Source organism: Nyctibius grandis, chromosome 11 (assembly GCF_013368605.1).
Source record: "Nyctibius grandis isolate bNycGra1 chromosome 11, bNycGra1.pri, whole genome shotgun sequence".
Taxonomy (NCBI): Eukaryota; Metazoa; Chordata; class Aves; order Nyctibiiformes; family Nyctibiidae; genus Nyctibius; species Nyctibius grandis.
In genome coordinates, this window is record NC_090668.1 from 1,508,082 (window position 1) to 1,528,043 (window position 19,962).

The 19,962-nt window shown below is 45.6% G+C and overlaps 2 protein-coding genes across 4 annotated transcripts; both read right to left on the minus strand.

Moving 5' to 3' along the window:
* Positions 1–1,068: 1,068 nt before the first annotated feature.
* Positions 1,069–2,514, minus strand: HOXC5 (homeobox C5). The gene is made up of 2 exons (XM_068409816.1): positions 2,058–2,514; positions 1,069–1,283 (listed from the first exon to the last, which is right to left on the minus strand). The coding sequence occupies exons 1-2, from the start codon at positions 2,512–2,514 to the stop codon at positions 1,069–1,071; spliced, it is 672 nt and encodes a 223-aa protein (XP_068265917.1).
* A 2,421-nt stretch (positions 2,515–4,935) lies between these two features.
* HOXC6 (homeobox C6) lies at positions 4,936–18,969 on the minus strand. Of its 3 annotated transcripts, none has more exons than XM_068410694.1 (3): positions 18,589–18,969; positions 6,964–7,172; positions 4,936–6,164 (listed from the first exon to the last, which is right to left on the minus strand). In XM_068410694.1, exons 2-3 carry the CDS (start codon positions 7,115–7,117, stop codon positions 5,851–5,853), a joined length of 468 nt encoding a protein of 155 aa, XP_068266795.1. In that variant the 5' UTR covers positions 7,118–7,172; positions 18,589–18,969; the 3' UTR covers positions 4,936–5,850. The 3 variants fall into 3 exon arrangements, with proteins under 3 accessions (XP_068266795.1, XP_068266794.1, XP_068266793.1); XM_068410693.1 differs by having other exon boundaries at positions 6,964–7,188; XM_068410692.1 differs by lacking the exon at positions 18,589–18,969 and having other exon boundaries at positions 6,964–10,356.
* Positions 18,970–19,962: the final 993 nt, after the last annotated feature.

The following is a 19,962-nucleotide window of genomic DNA, read 5'->3' on the forward strand; positions in this document are numbered from 1 at the left end:
CAATGGACTGAATTTAGACAGAGATGTAGAAATTGGGGTTCGCCTTGGCTTTTTTTAATATATATCTTAGCATTTAGCAAATCTACATTAATTACGCAACAAATAAATACACAATAATATTAAGTCCAGAGGTTATTTCTCCCTCCCCCACCTCCCATGCTGCACTTTCCTGCCCGGAGATTTCGGAGGAGCCGCACAAATCGGTGTTCCCCCCACCCCACCCCTCCCCAAGTCTATTCATTTCTTTTATATGCAAATAATAATCAAATGATGCCAGCCGAGTCCCAAGGAAAACACGTAAACACACACCAGGGACACCCCCGCCTTCCCCCGGCTCCTCTCCGGGGTTTTACAAGTGGATTTTCGGGGGGTCCGAGCCCCGGGGAGGGGGAAGATTTTTCTTTCCGACCTGGGAGAGCCCAGGCGGAGGTGCCGGAGCATCTTCCCTGGGCAATTCCCAGCAAAGCCCAGCAGGAATTTCCTTTTCCCATCAGAGAGCGAAGCTGGGACTTCACAAAACTTACTGGGTTTGGGGCTGGTTTTTTTTCTCTCCCTCCCCCCTTATTTTCCTTTTTTTCCTCCTTCACCAGCCCTTTTTTTCCCATTTCTCCTATGAATATTGCGATTTTTAGAGCTGAGAGGACACGACCCAGCCACCCTGCGGATTTTTTTTTCAAGCTTTTTTGGTAGTTTTTTTTTATTATTATTTATTCCTTGGTGATTTTTTTTTTCCCCAAAGAGCGCACAGGTTAGGACACTTAGTAACAACCTAAAGAGCGAGACACTAAATTTTTGCATGAAGCCAACAGCGGGGTCGGGTTGGGTGTGGGTTGGTTTTTTTTTTGTTGCATACTAATAAGAGATCTCCTTTGTCTGAGGGATTTGTGAGGGTACGGACCAGAGCTCATCCAGCAGCTCCCTCCCTCCCCACCCCAAAATCAAAGTTTCCTCAAGGTAGCTTCCACCAGAAGAGATGGAAAAGGAAAAAAAAAAAAAACCCAACAACAACAACCAAAATTAAAAATAAAAGGCAGGGGACCCCCCCCTCCCCATCTCCTGCAATCCCACCTAAAGAGCCTCTTTGCTTTTCAACTTGGAATCTTTCTTCCACTTCATCCTCCGGTTTTGAAACCAGATTTTGATTTGTCTCTCGTTCAGGCAGAGGTTGTTGGCGATCTCAATGCGCCTCCGCCGGGTCAGGTATCTGTTAAAATGAAATTCTTTCTCTAGTTCCAGAGTTTGGTAGCGGGTGTAGCTGGTTCGGGAGCGTTTACCATCCGTTTCTGGGGGGAAAAAACAACAACAAAAAGAAAAAAAAAAAAGAAAAAAAAAAAGAAGGAAAGACACCGCATGAAAAGCCAAAGCAATTCTGGATGGATTTTAAATTTTTTTATTAATTATTATTTTTTAAATTATAAAAGCCGGTTACAAATCTAGAATATACAGAAGTTTGCTGGGGCTGTGGGCACGCAGGGAGTGAAGTAGCCTCGAATCCTTCATTCCCCAACACCTTCAGCCCCCAAAAGTCCCCCCCTTCCTTTCTAAAGCCCACATCAAACGCATGTAGATGAGCCAGAAGTGAACCTGTTTCCTCTCGGACAATAAGGAAGTGTACAAAGGGGGGAAATCTCTTTTCTGGAGGCTCTCGTCTCTTCCCCCCCCCCTCTCAGCCCTGGGAAGGTGAATGGGGAAAATCTCTCCACGCTTTTCCTCCCCTTTCTCTTCTAGTGTCTTTTTTTTTTTTTTTTAAAGCTCACCCTCCAAGAACATGTGTATTTCAAGTTATTTTTAACCCCCCCTTCCCCAAAAAATGGAATATTGCCTTTTATACACGTTTTGTTTCTATGATCCAATTATGCTGTCATAAATTTGGGCGTATATAGCCTCTAAGCCTTTTAGTGGACAGTTTTACGAGCAATTGATGCCTTAGTCGTAAAATTTACGACCTCAGGTTTTTTATTATTTGCCCCGTATGGCCTATAAAAACCCAAGGCAAAAAAAAAAAAATCCTGTGAAACAAAAAAAAAAAAAAAAAAATCAAGAAGTGAAAGTTTTACCATGGCTCATGTGTAGTTTGGTCATCCAGGGGTAAATTTGTGGAGGTTGTTGCTGCTGCAGTTGTGGTCCTCCTTGTTGTGCTGTTTGCACGGGCTCAGCTTTGATTTCACCCGAGCTCTTAGATCTCTCCTCCAGCGTCGTGTTAACACTCTTCTGACTGTAAATCCCGGGATTTAGGGATGCTTGATCGTCTCTGGCTAAAGGATGCCCTGAAGAACCCATGACCGTGCAGGAAGGTCGCTCGGGGTTAGCTCGGGGGGTTGCAGACATGTCCAAGCCGTTCAGGGAGTTGGTAGCCCCGGAGGAGGGGAGGGTGATGCTTAGATCCAAGCCACTGTAGCGGTACCTGGGTGGTTGAACCTCAGGCACACTTCCATAATTTCCATAACTTTGCATGGCATAGGCAGGAACGGGGGGACTTTGCTTATAAAACGAATTGGCGACGTAAGAACTCATGGCGGAGGAGGGGAGAAAAAAAATTAAAAAAAAAAAAGGGGGGGAAAAAGAAAATTTGGGGAGGGGGGATTTTTTCCTCTTTTTTTTCCCTCTTTTTTTCCTCTTTTTTTCTTCTTTTTTTTCTTTTTTCCTCTTTTTTCTTCTTTTTTTTTCTTTCCCCCCCCTTTTTTTTTTCTTTTTTTTTTTTTTTTTTTTTGTGCGACCGCTTTGATTAGGGTGATTTGTGGCCCTTTGAAGTTCAGGGGTGGGGGGGCGCGTTTTGTTCCTCCTAAAGTGCAGAATTTATAGGTGGGGATTCTTCTTTCTTTTTCCCCCCCCCCCGCTTCTCCGCGCTGCCCAAATATGGGATATTTAAGTGGCGTCACGTGACGGCGCCGGCCACTCATCAATTTGCCTTGATGACCCCCGGGGCGGGTTATTGATGAGCGCCCCGCGGAAGGCGCCGGGGGTGCGCGGGGGGTGCGCGGGCGGAGCGCGCGGCGGGACGGCGAGGCGGCAGCGGCACCTAGCGCTGCGCCGTGGCACCGCACCGCTCCGCGCAACAACCCCCCCCCCCCGCGTACCCCCCTCCTCCCCGCGCAGGCTGCGCCCGACGGCTCCCTCCGCGCAGCGCTCCGCGATTTTCAAAACAACTGTTTTTTTATTATTCTTTTTACATTATTTTTAATATTATTTTTTATATTATTTTTTTTATTCTTGCGCGCATTTCCGCGGGTTTTGTTGCTTCCGTTCCAAAATCGCAGCTGCGCGAGGAAAAAAATAACCACTTTTTTTTTCTCTTTTTTTTTTTTCGGTGGGTGCAACCAGGAGGGGAAGCTCGCAGCAGCGCGTTACCTCCGCCTCATTTTTAATCGTGGTTTTTTTTTAATTGCACGAAGCTCTGCTGGCTGGGTGGAAGGCAGGACATTCCCCGCGTGGTTTTCCGAGGTTTTTAGGGAGCGGTGGCGGCCGGGGAAGCTGCTGAGCGTTATGCAGGGGCTGCTCCTCGCGTGTAAGCTCCTCCGATGCGCCAAAGTTTACATTCCTGGTACCTTTCCCCCCCCTCCGCGCTCCGTCTCTTTGCAATTTATTGCTGGCAGAAGCCTGGATCTTCCTTGTCTGCTGCTCGCTGGAGAAACCAGCCCCTCTCTTCAAAGGGCACGGCGAAGGGGAAATAAATACCTTCAAATCTGAATTTCCAGCCCTCCTTTCTGCTCCGGAGCAGGGAGGGAGCGGGGGGGGGCGGTGGGAGACGGGCAGCTCCGAGCCCCCCCAGCCCGTTTCGGGCTTTGCCTTGCAGACCTGAGCACGTTTTCTTTCTATTCCGGCTCCATTCAACAGCCAGAGAATGCCTTGAATGCGCTGGGGGTTACATATCGCCTTCCTTCTCTCTATAGGCGCTGAGTTATATATGTGTGCTTGTGGATATATGTTCAGTTTTGTTGGTTTTTTTTTTTTCTTTTTTAATTTTTTTTTTTGAAATTCAGGCTGATTTACACCCAAGGAGCCTCCTGCTCCCCGGCCAGGTCGTTCCCCTCTTGCAAAACGCTCTTGGCTCCTGGTTCTTGATGCTGTTTGCTTGTTTTCTTTCGTTTTAAGAGAGATTTATATATATAATTCTTTTTTTTTTCTGTTTCGTCTTTCCTGCGCCTTGTAAAAATCGCCTGCACATTCCAGGCTGGAGACGAGCAAAGGATGGGCTGAAAAAACCTCCCCGGGCTGCTTTTTTTTTTTCCTCTCCCCATTTTTTTTTTTCCTGGTTATGGTCACTTAACATCAAATCCTGGTTGTTTTATTAAAAAAAAAACATCTTGAAGGGAACTAAGCCGCTTCCAGGGAAATATCATCCCTGGCTAAGTGCTACCTACTGAACAGCCCAGCAAATATTAGAGCTGTGACAAAGAGGCGAGAAAAATGCAGGTTTTAGGTTGTTTGTTTTTTTTTTTTAATCCAGCCTTCGCAATGGGTTATCCGAGCCTGCGATCCACAGCAGCGGGGTTTGTTGCCCAGCGTTATATCCACATTTTTCGTTCTCCTAAGGATGAGTTTTCTGGATTAAAGTGACTCCCCCCCCCTCCCTGGAAAGGTTTATTGGGTCGAAATAGAGTCTGGGAGCTGCAGGGAGGGGGGGGAAGTGGGTCCTTCCGCAGAGCTGGGGGATTCTCAGCTGTGTAGAGCTCGAATTAAATCAAAATAATAATAAAAAAAGCAGCAGAACCTTTGACCTGGTGTTTGACTGAGGAGGGTGCAATAAGAAATATATACTGTTTTGAACTTTGGAAATCCATTTTTAATCATGAAGCGAGAGGTATGGCATAGATTCCTGATGCCACCGAACAATACAGTAACAAGACTAATTCAAGGAGACAAAGCGAAATGTAATTTCCCCCCTCCCTTCTTTTTTTTTGGAATACTCTTGAATGAGAGAGGTACGAAGGAGGGAGAAAAAAGGAGAGAGGGAGCTGATTTTCAGGAACAACACACAGAAGATAAGTGAACTTTCTAACAGGCTGTTACCAACACGAAAGGTTTCAACTGAAGCTCAGAGGCCATTCTATAAACTTTAAAAATAATATTCAGTTTTTATTAAATACTCAACATAGTCCTCTGGACATGACCTTTATACATGAGAGGGTGTAACACAAGATTTTTTTTTATTATTATTATTATTATTTTTTTTTCCCCTTTTCTACTGCTATAGACCTCCATTCACTTGATACCGTGGAACATTACAGTGCTAAACATAAATATAAATACAGGTACCACAAACACAGTTAAAAATATTCACACAGAAACTGTCACAGTTTGTAGTATGCAGTGATGAGCCCAGGTAGCTGCTTAAATACAAGGAGGATGCTCTTGGAAATGCTATATTTAAGGTGGAAGGAGTTTTCTTCGGGAAATCAGATTTTTCACCAAGGGAGGAAGAATTGCTCTGGCTGGGGGGAGGAGAAGCGACTGGGCAGGGTCCGACCCCGGCAGAGCGGAGGGTGGATGCCCAATTTTGGGGGGGGGAAGAGGCGGAGGGATGGGGAGGAGGGTGGGGGGGAGTGTGCGGCTTGAAACAGTCTTATCCCGAGTTAGATAAATAGGCGATGGTGGAGATGCGTGTGCGGGGTGGGAGGGGGTCACTGGGGAGAGCGGGGGGGGGGGGGCACTGTGTAGCGGTGGGGAGGGGGTGTCCACATTTCCACATTAGACCTTATTTTTTTTTTCAATCCCCCCCCGCAATTATTATGATTTTTTTTCTTTTTTTTTTTTCTTTTTTTTAACGTAGCCAAACATTGTGCCAGTGATAAATACGGGGTGAGAGGGGCTCGGGGGGGGGGGTCCTGCCGCCGAGCTGTCACTTTTTTTTCACTCCTTCTGCTTCTCCTCCTCTGTCTCTTCTCGCTTCTCCTCCTTGGCCAAGCTGTCGGCGGCGGCGGCTGCGGGTCCCCCCCCCGCCCCGGAGAGGGTTGAACTCAAATTACTTTCTTTTTTCCATTTCATCCTTCGATTTTGGAACCAGATTTTAATCTGTCGCTCCGTCAGGCAAAGAGCGTTGGCGATTTCAATCCGCCTCCGCCGGGTCAGGTACCGGTTGAAGTGAAATTCTTTCTCCAGCTCCAAGGTTTGATAACGGGAATAAATCTGGCGGCCCCGCCGGCGGTCGGCCCCGTAGCCCACTCCTAGGGATGCCGAGACAAAACAGACTAAAAATCGTCAGCCCGGGAGAACGGAGAGGGGGGGAAAGGATGGGGAAAGGAGGGGGACACACAGACAGAGACACACACACAACACCCGCACCCGCGCAACCCCTCCGCCCCCGCGCAACCCCGCGCCCGCCCCGCTCCTCCTCCCCCCCCAGCCACCACCTCCCACACCCCCGGCGGCAGCGCGGCCGCCTGCCCCCTCCCCAGCATCCCCCCCCCCCCAAAAAAAAAATATAAAACACCTCTTTTTTTTTTTCTTTTTTTTTTTTTTTTTTGATTAAATTAACCTTGTGCGCGCAGCATTTTCTCTCGGGTCATTTTCTCCCGGGATGCTGCTCCCCCCCTCACCCCCCCCATTTCTTTTTCCCACATTATTTCTGCCAATTGGAGGATTTAAGGGAGACGAGGGGGGGGCAAATGGGAGCTTCCCCCGGCCCCTCTTCGTGCGGGGAACCCGCCACCGCCGCACTTCCCGCACCCGTCATTAAAACTTATTTTTACCCCGGTAATATTTTGTGCTTAACTCCCGAGCAGAGCTCGCTGCACTTTATTATAGATATTTTACACTCTCGAAGTCTTTTAATTAGAAAGAGCATAACAAGCCATATTTGCTTGCAACAACTTAACAAATAAAAGGCCTGTAGCTGCAACTGTGAAGGAGCTATATTATTGTTTTTATGGGGCCATAAAAAGTCGCTCAGCCTGTTCTGCTAGGGAGAAGGTCGTAAAGATGGTTCAGTTTATTTAATTTATATCTCCGAGCTGTAAAACTTACCACTGTGGGAGTTCATACGCTGCATCCATGGGTATATTTGAATGCTAGTTTTTTGTTCTTGCGAAGTGTTCCTGTTTTGGTCACTGGTAAAATCCTGTGCGATTGATGTCTGTGTATTATGTCCCATAGAATTTTGCCTGCAGCTAGAAAGCATGTCTTTTTCTTGGTAAAAAGCATTAGATCCATAGTCATAAGGTCCTCGGCTGGAGCTAAACACAACATTATCTTGCGGTGAATAAAAAGGAGAAGAATAAATCCGGTTTTGAGCAACGGCTGCTCCATAAGTAGAAAAATGCCTGACAGGGTCATAGGCAGTTGAATTGAGGGCTACGTTGGGAAGCACCTCTTGGCCACTGGTTAGATGGCAGGATAAAGATGGGTTTGTAAAATAGGAATTCATATCGTCCTCTATACCTGGCTGTGTGATTTCTTTAATATTTATTTCTGTCTCCAGTTTGTAGTCTGAACTAGATTGTTATAGGGAAGGCTCTGCTCCAGGACAGACAAAATGACAAAGTCAGCTGACCCGGGGGGAGCCAATGGGGAGGCGGGTGTCAAAAAGGGAAAAAATTGCTTTTGCTTCTGTTGATTCCCTAGTTGAAACTAAGTGGGCATGGAAAGTAAGTCCTGCACCCCCAAAACCCCCCCAGCACCCCCGGGGTGCCGGGAGATGGGGAGGATGCGGTGGGGTGGGGAGCGCTCCTGGAGCCAGGGCTGGGGGTCCTGCCCGGGAGGCAGCTGAGCTGGAAGGGAAGGGGGTGGGGAGGGGGCACAAATTTCTTAAGCCAGGCTTAACTTTTCCCCCCCCCCCCCCCTCCCGACCCTCACCCCCCTTTTCTGCTGATGGACACTGGGGTTTGGAAGCACCGTCTGTGTGTCTGTGCATTATGTTGCTTGTGTTTTGTTTTGTGTTGGGGTTTTTTTTTAAAGAAATGTTTGCTTAATATCTTGTAATAAAATAGCTCAGAATTCACAGTAATAAATCTCAGATGTCCACAGAATATTAAGCCATAAATTACCCTCTTTTTTTTTTTTTTTTTCTTCTTCTTCCCCCCTCTTCTTGTTCTCCTGTAGTATTGGTCAATATTATGGAATCAAATGGTTGTGTTCCTGATGAGAAAATATTGCATAAAGAGAGGGGGGAAAACATGGCGACTTCTGAATTGATAACGTGTTTCAGAGCCTTCCCAAAGTGTGTCTTGGGGAGAGGAGAGAGAAAAAAAAAAAAAGACATCCAGAAAAGCAACACCCAACATTGCAAACTCACGTTAGCCTGGAAGTTAGATTTCTCCTCTACTTTGACATTTCTCCCCTCAAACGTTTCCCTGCTCCTTTTCAGTGCTAGAGGATATTTACGTTTTCAACTACAACAACAGCAAAAAAAAAAAAAAAGAAAGAAAGAAAGAAAAAAAGAGGATTTCTATTTGTACTGGCGAGGAATGGGGAGCCTGGGCTGGGGACGCAACCTCGTGTTTGTGTTTGCAGCAATTTATAGCTGCAGATATTTACAACTGATTGGGAAACTTCTATGGCAAATATTTAGTTAGATGAAAGGGGGGATTATATTCTAGCTTCTCTGGGTAGATTGCACCTAGAACTAATTGAAATGAAGACAGCTAATCTAATTTTAATTTCAATCTAGAGCCATAAATTGCCCCTTAAATGTAAAACATACCTGCTGATCTGTAAATATTGCGAGGTATCTTTATCATTCTGGTGGCTTGCTATTTAAAAATTCAATTATGGCAGGGAAACCCTGGCCTCCTCTGTGGTGGGGTTTTTTTTTAAAAACCTCCATCGTGTCCACGTTTTTATTTTAAATGTGAGGGTGCGGGGGGCTGGGGAGAGGAAGGTTTGTGGGTGCACACTCCAATTCAAAACTGAGAGTATTTGTTTGTCTTCCTCTCAATCAATAGACTTAATTCCTTTTTTAGCGATGTATCCCTAAAAGATTTTAGCTGACAAAGAAGGGTTGGGGGGGGGTGTGTGTATATTTTTTTCCCCAGCTATAACAGGAACCCGGATGCCAACGGATTTTATGCTCTTTTTCCTCTGTGTAACAAAGCAAAGTAATCAATGGTAGCAATAAAACCATAAACGAGACTACAACTGAAAAAAAAAAGCTCGTGTATTCATCTTCTATAACGTTAAGGCTTCCCCTGAGTGTCACTAGGGGAAAAAATAAAGTTTCTAACCAAAAAGGAGATAGCTGGAAGTGTGCACCATCTTAGTTAGCACATGGACCTTGGTGGGGAGCGCAGCCTGGCTCCCACCTCAGGCTGCCCAACTTGGAGCCAGCCTGGTACAGATATAAGACTCATGGACATGGGGAAGATTTACAGGCGGTTTCCCCCCCAAAAAAAAGCCAACTTCAGTTTCGTTTCCCTTTTCTCCCTTTCCCTAGAGCCTGCCCGGGGATTTCTGGAATCAAAGAAAGAGGCGAGAATAAAGAAATTAAGGAAGAAATGCGATTACTGGGGGGATTATTATTATTTTATTTATTTTTTTTTTCTTTCCGCCTTCTGCTGAGCTGTTAAACCCCCAACCAGAGGCACTCTCAGCTGGACAGATCTGGAGAACCAGGGATGTGTTGTAAATATTATTAGCCCTGGGCACATAATGTGCACCCCAGTCCTTGCAGGGCAGGGTTCCTTTGGAAACCACCCCCCCTCCGACCCTACAAGCTCCTTCCAGATATTAAATTGTTGCGAAGGTTCAACAACTGGACTGGAGGGAGAGAGCTGGATGAATGAGGGCTTTGCAGTTATTGGCGTGTTGTCTTACCTTATGTATTGCTTACAGCCCGGTGTAATTTGGTGAGTAAATTAAAAGTAGTTACAGCTGGAGGGGCTGGACCTTTGCTAGGGCAGATTGACGTGGGGAGCTGCACCTATGGAAGGGCATTTAGACCCACGCCAACCTTGCCAAAGTTTGGAGGAGTTTCTGGAAGGACTCCTTCTAGTTGTTTTTTTTTAATTATTTTAATTATTATTTTTATTTTTTATTATTATTTTTTTGCTCCCCCCTATTTTTTATGCTTTTTTTTTTGTATAGGTGCTCGGGGGCTGTTGTATCGGAGACCTGTGTGATAACCGTGTGACTAGGAGTCGAGAAAGTTAAGTGTTTTATTACTTCTCTAAACAGAGGGCAAGTCTTAAAAGTCTGGTCGATTTATAGTGAACAGAAACCAGCTGCCGTAAAGAAACTTAAAATAGAATCCTCTCCCCACGTTAAAAACCAGGTTTCTGGGGAGAAAAGGGAGGGCAAGAGGAGGGGGTGGAAAAAAAAATAGAGCACAACCACCCCAAAAGCTCCTGCAAATACAAATGAGGCATCATTAAAGTATGTTTTACTCATTGCAATTCCTCAGCCTCACGTTTTGAATGCACTGGATATTTTTTTCCCCCCCCCCCCATTGATATTTTCTAGCAGTTTGGGGATTTCTCGAAAGTATTTCATCAAGATATGTCACTACCAAAAAGGTATTTATTTTTTCCCCCATGAAAACATGCAGAGGGAATATGTGGGGCGCTTTCTGGTTAAATTGGTCTGCAAACAATTATGTAAACTCATCAGCAGAAGCAAGAACAGATGTTTTATTAAAAGTGCTACACAGCAGTAGAAATATGTACAAGTCTTCGAGTAGCTCTTTAATACGAGTTGCTCTTTGTTCCCAGAAAAGAAAAGCGCCCATAGAAATCTGAAATAACATTCACTCATAAGCCATATTTCCCCCCCACACCCCCCCCTTTTTTTTTTTTCCCCTCTCTCCCCCCACTGATGTTCACACAGAGAGGGGGGGAAGTAAAAAAAAAAAAAATAGAAAGAAAAAAAATACGTCAGGAGATTTCCTCCCCCCTCCCAGCTATAATTAGCGAATTGATGAACTGATTTAAGGAGAGGAGGAAAAAAAAGACTTAAGAAAAAAAAAACCTGCAATCCCAACACATGTGTTTTCTATCCCTCAGTAATTACTGAAAGGAAACAAATCCAAATCGGTGTCCCCCCCCCTCCCCTCCCTCCCTGAACAGCCTGCAGATACCGCTACTGGCAGCGGCCCTGCGGCCGCTCGGGGGGGGCGGGGGGTGCGTGGGTTTCTCTTCTCTTTCCAGCCACGTTCCCCACTTGGGGCTGATCCCGGCGTGGGGCAAGAGATGGGGGTGTCCCCCCCCCACGCGTGTCAGGGTCGGGGGTTGGGTGGTGCCCGCCCGGGGCACAGAGCCACTACATGCCCCCCCTCCCCTTCCTTAAAAATTAAAATTATTCAAGCAGCGTGAGGGTGGTTTTCTGTAAACTGCTGCAAAAACGTCTCTTTGGGGGATGCAGTAAAGGGGGGGGCACCCTGAAGCTTATCCCCCCCCTCCAAATGCCCGCACCTATGCGTGTGCAAGGCCCACGCGCACCCACGCACACCGCTGACATCTGCGCGCTCCCCGGCTGATTAAATACTCGAAGCTCTTAGAGGTAAATACAAGTGATGCCATTAAAAGCCTTTTTATTTAAACTGATTTCACCTTGTATCTGGGATCTCTGCCTCCCCCCCCTCCCCTCGGCCTTTTTTTTTCTTTTTCCTTTTTTTTTTTTTTTAACTTGACATTTATGGCACACGTGAGTCCTAATTATTTATTTGGGGCTTTCGCTGGGAATTTATTCCTGCTCTTTACAACAGGGTTTTCCTACTCAAAGATTGCTTTTTGCTGTAAATAACGCTTAAAATAATAATAATAAAAAATAAAATAAGCAGAACAACACCCCCCAAAAAAAAGGGGGGCAACAGCGGAACAACAACAAACTCTTGGAGGTTTATGTGGAGGTTTATTTACCTCTTCCCCCAGCCTGAAATGGCTCGCATTGTTTTGGAGCCGTCTCTATTCTCTGTAATTACAACCTCGGAGTCAGAGTCTGGGCAGCTCTTAATTAAAAAAAAAAAAAGGAAAAAAAAAGAAAGAAAAGCAATGAAATCTCTCCTTCCCCTGAATACTTCTATTCAGAGCTTCATAGACTATTTAAAGTTTTATTCCGGCGCTGCAGACACCGCGTTTGGAAGAGGGTGGCCTGTTTGGGAGGTTTATTTGCTAATTAAAAGGCATTTTCTGCACCAAGATGCACAAAGCCATTAGTAGCGAAAACACCCATTTTCCCCCCATATCTTTCCAAGAAAAGGGGCCGATAAAAAATCCAACCAGCGCCGTTTCGGCTCTTTTATTTTTTAAACGCAAACCTCCGCAAACCCCCTTTTTGTTTTCGCCCTGGGTGGATAAAGAAGAGTATTTACCACCCCGTAGAGTTGCCCAGACGAGACATTTCTTTGCTTTTTCCTATTGATTTTTTTTTTTCCAGCAGCGTGGTGGTGGGAAATGGCCTTAAACGTGTTCTTGTTGCCTTTATTTTATTCTCGGAGTTGCTTTAGGGAAGTGCACCAAAAGTTCAGGGCGACTCCCTTCAAGTTGCAACGCTCAGCGCGAAAAAAAAATATGTAATAATAATAATAATAATGGGGGGAAAAAAATTAAAAAGGCGTTTTCTCGCTTGCAGACCCTCTCAGTCGCTGCACACATTTCCAGGGGTTGGAAGGGAAAAGAAAAAAAAAAAAAAAAAGGAGAATTCTGGCAATTGTCAAAACACATGTCTGCTAACCAGGAAACCGGGAGGTGTGTGGGGAAGAGAAATTAATCTGTTCCTACTTCTGAAATTTATCCCTCTTCGTTCCGCCGAGGCTTGAAAGCGCTTTCTGACCCTTTTAAGCGTTTATTTAGATTTTTTTTTTCCCCCCGCGTTGATATCGCGACGGAAGGAGGCTTTTAATTCTCAAATATTCTTTTTAATAGAAAGGGGGGTGTGTGTGTGATTTATTTCATTATTTTTCTCCTTCCCAGATTTATTGGCGAATCTCAGCCCAACAAAAGAAGGCAGCACCGAAATCTCCCCGCGGAAACGGGACTTCGCTGGGTCTTAAATTACCAAGTAACCACGTTGCAAAAAAAGTTAACAGCAGCGAAAAAAAAAAAAAAAAAGCAGGGGGAGAACTCCCCCCTTCCCTGCACCGCCGCCTCAAATTTAATTTGCTGATTAAATGCGCTTCGGAATAAATCTCGTCAGCGCGAGGAAGGGGAGGCCCCCCCAAAAAAGCGAGAAAATAAACCAAGAATCCCTAATATTTTAGGGGATGTAAAACCGCGGAGTGGGGCTTTGTTTATAGGGAAGTGTCTGGCTGCTGCGGAACATTCACGGGGGCTCCTTGGCTAAAAGTGGGGATAAATTGGGGTTTTTAATTCAATCGGATGCCGGAAAATACCTTTTTTGCCCCAAAACCGGGGTAAAACCTGCTCAGGTAGCAGGTAGCAACTTTCCAGGGGAAAAAAAAAAAATAAATGTGCCTTTCAGCTTTTTAATTAATGTTGTTTAAAATTTGTGTCTCCTTTCGTGATGGAGTGGAAATATTCCCTAAAATCCCTAAAATTAAGAAAATGACAGCGGCGCTTATGACGTCACACCCGTCACTTTGTGGCGTGAAATCATAAAAAGCGACATTTTGCCGCACACATGTGCGTATCTATACGTGCATCTATAGGTACATGTATGTGGAGGTGCAATTACTTCTGCAGGGCGTAGATTAAAAATAAAAAGGAGTGGGCTGTTATTGCGTTCTGCAAGGATAACTCAGGAGTGAAAAATTGTTGTCATTAACTATAGGCAGTTTTATCCTTTATTCTTTGCAGATATGAAGGCAGAAATTTAATCATAGGTGGCTCGGAAAAAAAAAATAATTCAGGAAACAATAATAGTTGCCTTAATGATGGGGTTTTTTTTAGAGGCGATCACTTAGGCAGAATTAAACTATATATTTGGAGACAACCTCTTGAGCACTTTGTTGAATTTATACATTTACATCGTCTTTAATCGAGCAACAATTTAATATTTCAGGATTTGCTTAAATACACTCATATTTTCAGGGGGAAAATACCGTTCCTGAGTTGACATGCCTTATCTATTTTTATGAGTTCACGTACATTGGGATGATTTAAACCCCGGTAACACGAAACGAAAGGAATAATAATAATAATAATAAAAAAAAACCCAACCCCAAAACCGCCCTGAATTAGCAGAAAGCGCAAGTGAGGAGTTTCAAATGGCTTTGGGAAACTTGGGGAAGTTTGTGGTGGGGAGGGAGCCGGGGGGGACACACACGTCTCAATGTTAAAGGTACTAAAACTTCTTTGCAAAGTGATTTTTGGGGGGGATGGCAGAAGCTTTTGCAGCGCTTTGCACCCTCTCCCAGCCGAGGGGGGGTCCTCTCCTCTCCCAGCCCCTGTTTCCCACCCCTCCTATAATCCCCCCCCGCAATTACACACACAGACAGAGGAGGGGGGGGAGAAAAAAAGGCACCAAACTGCAAAAAATTGCAAGTTTCTGTCACTTGGTGGCAGTATACAAAACAAGTAAACAAAAACGCAGAAATTTAAACACTTAAAGCGGGGGGGGGAGAAGGGGACGGGGGGGCCCCACCTGTGGGACAAACCCCCGTCCCCCCGCATCCCTCGGACCTTGGCTGGCGGGGGATTTAGGGGTGTTTTTGTTAGTTTTTAGTCTTTTTTTTCCCTTTTTTTTTTGTTTTCCGCCTTTGCTCTCAGTCTCTTCCTCCTCTCCCCCCCCCTCGCCTTTTATTTTTCCCCTCCCCGCCCCCCATTGAAACGCGGGGTCTTTAGTCTGGGGACAAAAGACTTTTACAGCAAGGTGTGTCCCCATGCGACAAAGGCGACCCGAGCAGCCTGTCCCCCGCAGACTGCGGCCAGACACCCGCAATTTCGGGCATTTCGGCCTTTTATTGTGTTTGTGTCTGGGGAGGAAGAGGAGGGGGGAGACGGGGCCGCTTTTCGCCTTCCTCCTCCCCAGCATCTTCCTTCTCCCCAGTATCTTTCTCCCCCTCCGAAGCTGGAGGTCACGCTGCCCCCCCACACACACACCCCGGAAAAAAATCACCCTCTTCAAATTTTGGGGTGCTTTTGCCCCCATTTCCTCACTTTTCCTCCCAAATCCCTAGTCCACACTTCATCTTCCTGCTGCCACCCCAAATCCGATAAGGAAAGGCCTTAATGTTTTTTTTAATTTATTTTTTTTTAGCCCTGACCTCAAACACTAGCACTGAAAATTGAATATTTTTTTTTTCACCTCTTTTTCTCATTTTTTTTTCCCCAAAGAGGGCGAGCTGCAGGGATTAAACCCCCACCAACAACAGTAACAAGATCTCCACCTATCTCCTCCAAAAAATAAAATTCTTGATCCCTCACTGTTACGCATCATCTTTCCCCAAAGTGTATTTCCCCCTCTATCTCCCCTCGCCTTTTCTTCTCCTCCACATGCCGAGCTCCACAAATTTATCTTTCAAGGAAAAAAAAAAACCACCAACTCCAAACCCCTTTGCTGCACAAAGCTCCGGGTAGAAATACAGCCCCAAAAAATAAATAAAATCACATTTATTGGGGAAATAACCACAAAGAAACGGACCCCCTTGGCAAATCGATCCGAGCAGCACCACGCACCTAACGCCGGTGGAGTTTGCTTTTATATATATCTATAAAAATATATAAATAAATAGATTATTTCTGGAGGGTTTGGTTAATTCGTTCCCCAAACTGAAATTCCTTCACACGACAAGTTGGGAAATCGCTTCTTTTTAATCAGTTCTTCGTAGTTACAGGTTTCTTTCCAGGCTTTTACAACACGGCGGATTTGGCATAATAAAACACCCACACGTTCCTGTTCTGTATTTATAGATATATTTGATCGTAACACGCTTGTAGAGAAGCGGAGATAAACGCCCACGCGCGGGGCAGATCGTATCAACCCGGAGTTACGCTCGGGTGTAGATGTGCGAAACGCGGCCGCCTTCAAATAAAATGTAAATTCCTCCGGTTGCACACATCTTATTTACGTCCTTCACCCGCGAATAGGCTCGTACTCAACACCTCGGAATAAAACGCCCCTATAAATAAATTAGGAAGCAGTTGGGACGGCGGAATTCCCAGTTCAAAATTTCTGTAGGATCCTGATTTTAATTTGTTTTTTTTTTTTCTCCACCGACTACATCTGTCAAAGAAAAATATCTCATTCCCTTAAAATCCATGTCAATAACACGTGGCAATTTTCCTATAATCCCTGATGTTACAGATAAAACCAGCAATTTATTTCCTCTGGTTTAGACTGGGATAATAATAATAAAAAAAAAAACACCACCAAAAACCATCACGGAGAGTATAAATCATCCCGTTATTCCAGCTCTACATCCTAAAAATGTTTCTCAGCATTGCGAGTGTCTGAAGGATGACAAGACGTCAAGGGAAAGGAAGAAAATCAATATATTTTAAAGTTGGTTTGGGGAGGGGGGGTGGTGTCCAGGCCTGGTGGAAGGAGGTTTAATGGGGGGCGGCGGTGGGAACCGGGGAACCGGGGCTCGGGGAGGGCGAGCAGACGGATTTCAGTCTGAAAACAATAAAAGATCCCATTTCTGTAATCATGTGGTTCCAATAAACACTCATTGTTTGCTCATAAAATGTCTTTACGACCAGGCGCGGTGCAGGCAGAGCCTCCCCACAACGGCGGGTTCCCAGCGAACAAAACCAAGGCAAAACCTTCTCTTTCCCTCTTTTTTCCCCCGCATCCCATCCCCGAACCCTCTATTTATTTAATGCTCGGAAAATAAAAATAAATGGGGGTGTTGTCACCCCTATTTATTTTTTTTTCAACGCTCTGCGACAAGGGGAATAAAATAATTCCTCTTCGCTGGGGAAGGGGAACGGCAGCGCTCGGTTTTGTTCAGCCGATAATTTCCAGCCCCAAAGGCAGGCGCAAGGATTTACCCGATTTCTCAAAAGAAAAGGGAAGCCAACTTGGGAAACTTGGCTTTTTTTGGGGTTTTCTTGGCCTTTCCCCTAATTTCCCCCCCCCCCCCCAATTAAATTTCACACATCGCCACCAGAAACCACCCCCAGAACTTCCCAAACCGCTTTCGCTAATTAACCTCTGCCAACGCGCGCTGGAAATTAAAATAGAGGAGGCCATTTTTATTTAAAAACCACCAGAAAACAACAACAACCAACCCAAAAAGGCAGAAAGCGAGGAGCTTCCCTCTCCAACCTCCAGCTCCCCCCTTTCCTCCGCCAAATCCCCCCTCCCGCAGACGGCCCCCGCTGGAAGAACCCCCAAAACCGCTTATAATAAGCCAGAAAATTGCCATCGCCTCCGCTCCCCCTCCCCCACAGGGTTTATTTAATGTCCGCCCCTATATATGTATACATCCAGCCCTATACGTGCCCAGGCTGGCAGCACCAGCAGCAAATCTCTGCTCACACACACGCTCCTTATTATTATTATTTTTTTTGAAACACCGAGGATTTATCAAGAAAGGGAAAGAAATACAACCTCGAGAGGAAATGAAGTCACTACATTACATATAGATACATCTATATGTCTCTTTACACAGCAGCGGTATATAGAGGGAGATAGATAAGATTAGATGATGGATGGGTAGGTGGGTGGATGGATAGGTAGATGGGGAGGTTAGCAGGGGAAGGGTCACGCTTTAAATCTCACCCGTTAAACCTGAATTAAAGTTGCTGGAGGAAAAGGGGGGGGGAAAAAAGAAAAAAAAAGAAATAAAATAATAATAAAAAATAAGGGAAAAGGGGAGGGACTGGCATGCAAATAAAATATAAAAGCCAACAGCGTGTTAACCACTTCGCAGGAAAAGCAGAGCGCTCCTGAAAGTTATGGTTGTTATTAGTTTTTACGACACGGAGCTTGTTTCAATCGCTCCTTTGCAGGGGGGAAAATCCCATAAAATTCCATTAAATTCCATTAAATTCCATAAAATTCTATAAAACTCAATGAAAACCCCTTTTCCCGAGAACTTTACACCCTCCCCGGGTTGCAAAAACCGAATAAAAGGACGAGCTCCTTGGGATGCAAAGAGTTGATTGTTAATCAGCTCGCTCTTAATATTAATTATTGCCCCGGGAGCGAAGCGCGCAGCCCCGCGGAAGAGGCGCAGGCCGCGGCCGGCGGCCCCGGGGCTGGTGGGGGGGGGGTTGAAGGCTGAAGGGGGGGGACAATGGGCGTGCAAGGCCGGGCCTCGCGCACACAATTAGGAGCGCAGCTCATTAACTCTGGCGCTACCGGCAGCTCGGGCCGCCCCACCCGGGCTGCGCCGGGCCGGCCCCTCCGCGCATGCGCTTCCCCCCCCCCGATTTATTTATTTTTTTAAAAGGAAAAGTTCGGAGCATTCATTTTTCCATCCATATGTATTTTTATTCCCCCCCCCCTTCCTCCTCTCTCCTTCCAACGCGCCCCCACCCCACAACACCCCCCCTCCTCCCTTTTCCCCATCCCCCGGAGCCCCCCGACCTGCCTCCCCGCACCCCGAATATGACATCAGCAACAGCAAATCCTGGTTTGTTTTTTTTTTTTTAATCCCCCCCCCTCCGAATTAACCGCATTTCTGCCGCCCCGCAGCAGCTTTTCCCTCATATCCAAGCTACACCCCTCGCTCGCACAACGATGCATCATTATCCTTAACACCCGGGCTATGGATCATTAGTTACACATTTTAACCAATAAGGGAACACTTACCAGAGGCTCCTGTCTCCCCCTCTCCCTCTCTCTCACACTCTCTCTCTTTTTTTCTCTGTCTCTCCCTCTTTCTGATCCACTGACGCTGCAGCTCAGCTCCACAGAAACATTAAAAAAAAAAAAAAAAGGGAAAAAAAATAAAGGGAGGGAAAAAAAAAAAGATGGAAAGAAGCAAAACAGTCCTTCTCTGGTTGGGTAAGGGATGGGGGAAGCTGGAGGAGGAATCTGTCTTTCTCTGGGGTTTTTTTTTTTTGGGCTTAAAAAAAAAAAAAAGGTATTTACAACTGCTTGTGCCCCCTCATCATCGCGTCCTGCAAAGGAAATGCATTGCGTTTTGCCCCTGGGGGTGGGGAATAGGAGGCGGCAACCAGACGCAGCAGTAAACTCATTAATGCCAAAATGCCCAAAGCAACCAAGAATTCCAACCCCAAGGAGACGAGGGAGGGGGGGGTAAAAAAAAAAAAAAAAAATCGAGAATTTTTTTTTTTTTAGCCAAAAAAAAAAAAAAATCATCATCATCACGCTAATAATTAAGGGGGGGAAAAATACCATCCTACCCCTGGCACTGCTTGGACTGTTAAAGGAAAGACTACTGCGAAAGAGTCATAAGAGAAACCACAATAAAAAGTTCACGTTCATGGATGGAGTCCACATGACTTCCTGTGGCCAATCCAACTTGTGATTCAGTCGTAAACTTTTATTGCTCAGCTGTAAATTTTCTGCAAACAACCAGGAATGCGTTGCATTTTTTTGTGACGAGTGCAAATGCTCTCGTCTGTCGCCATGTTTATACAATTCTGCTTTAATATTCGCTTTTTTTTCCCCCCTCTGCGCCCCCCCCCCCTTCACCGTCCCCCCTTTTTTATTTTTAAGCGACTGCGTTAATACAAGGAAGGGTAGATTTTTATTTTTTTTTTCTTTTAAAGATAGATTCGGTTTAATTAGATGCTTATTAAATGCTGGGGTTAATTCTCAGCATTTTTTTTTTAACTAAGGAGATTTGGCCTTTGGCGCTGGGCGTTATTAGTCTCCGTGTTGGTAATTAATTGCGAGGCGTGGGGGGGGAATAGGAAAACATCGAGGAAGAGAGGCAGTGGAGATTAAAAATGGAGCACGCTGGATTTGAAAAATGAATACTTTAAACGACGAGGGCATGTTAATTTTCAAAGCGTTTAATTAATAATCAAGGACAAAATGCTCGAGGGGGGAAAAAAATAGGGAAAATGACGATTTTTGACCACCCCGGATTTCCCTGCCAGGCATCTCCGCAAAGGGTGTGTCCGCCGCAAATGAAACCTTCCCAGGGCAAAAAATTGCCCTCCCACCTTCCCCCCCCCCGCAAAAAAAAACCCCTCCCGGCCCCCGCATCCCCGC

Excerpts from the sequence above, each read along its gene's own strand:
- HOXC6 (XM_068410692.1), bottom strand. The coding sequence starts at position 7,363 with ATGAATTCCTATTTTACAAACCCATCTTTATCCTGCCATCTAACCAGT. Across the intron at positions 6,165-6,963 it reads GCGTATGAACTCCCACAGTG|GAGTGGGCTACGGGGCCGAC; the intron begins GTAAGTTTTACA and ends CGGCATCCCTAG.
- HOXC5 (XM_068409816.1), bottom strand. The coding sequence starts at position 2,514 with ATGAGTTCTTACGTCGCCAATTCGTTTTATAAGCAAAGTCCCCCCGTT. Across the intron at positions 1,284-2,057 it reads CAAACTACACATGAGCCATG|AAACGGATGGTAAACGCTCC; the intron begins GTAAAACTTTCA and ends TTTTCCCCCCAG.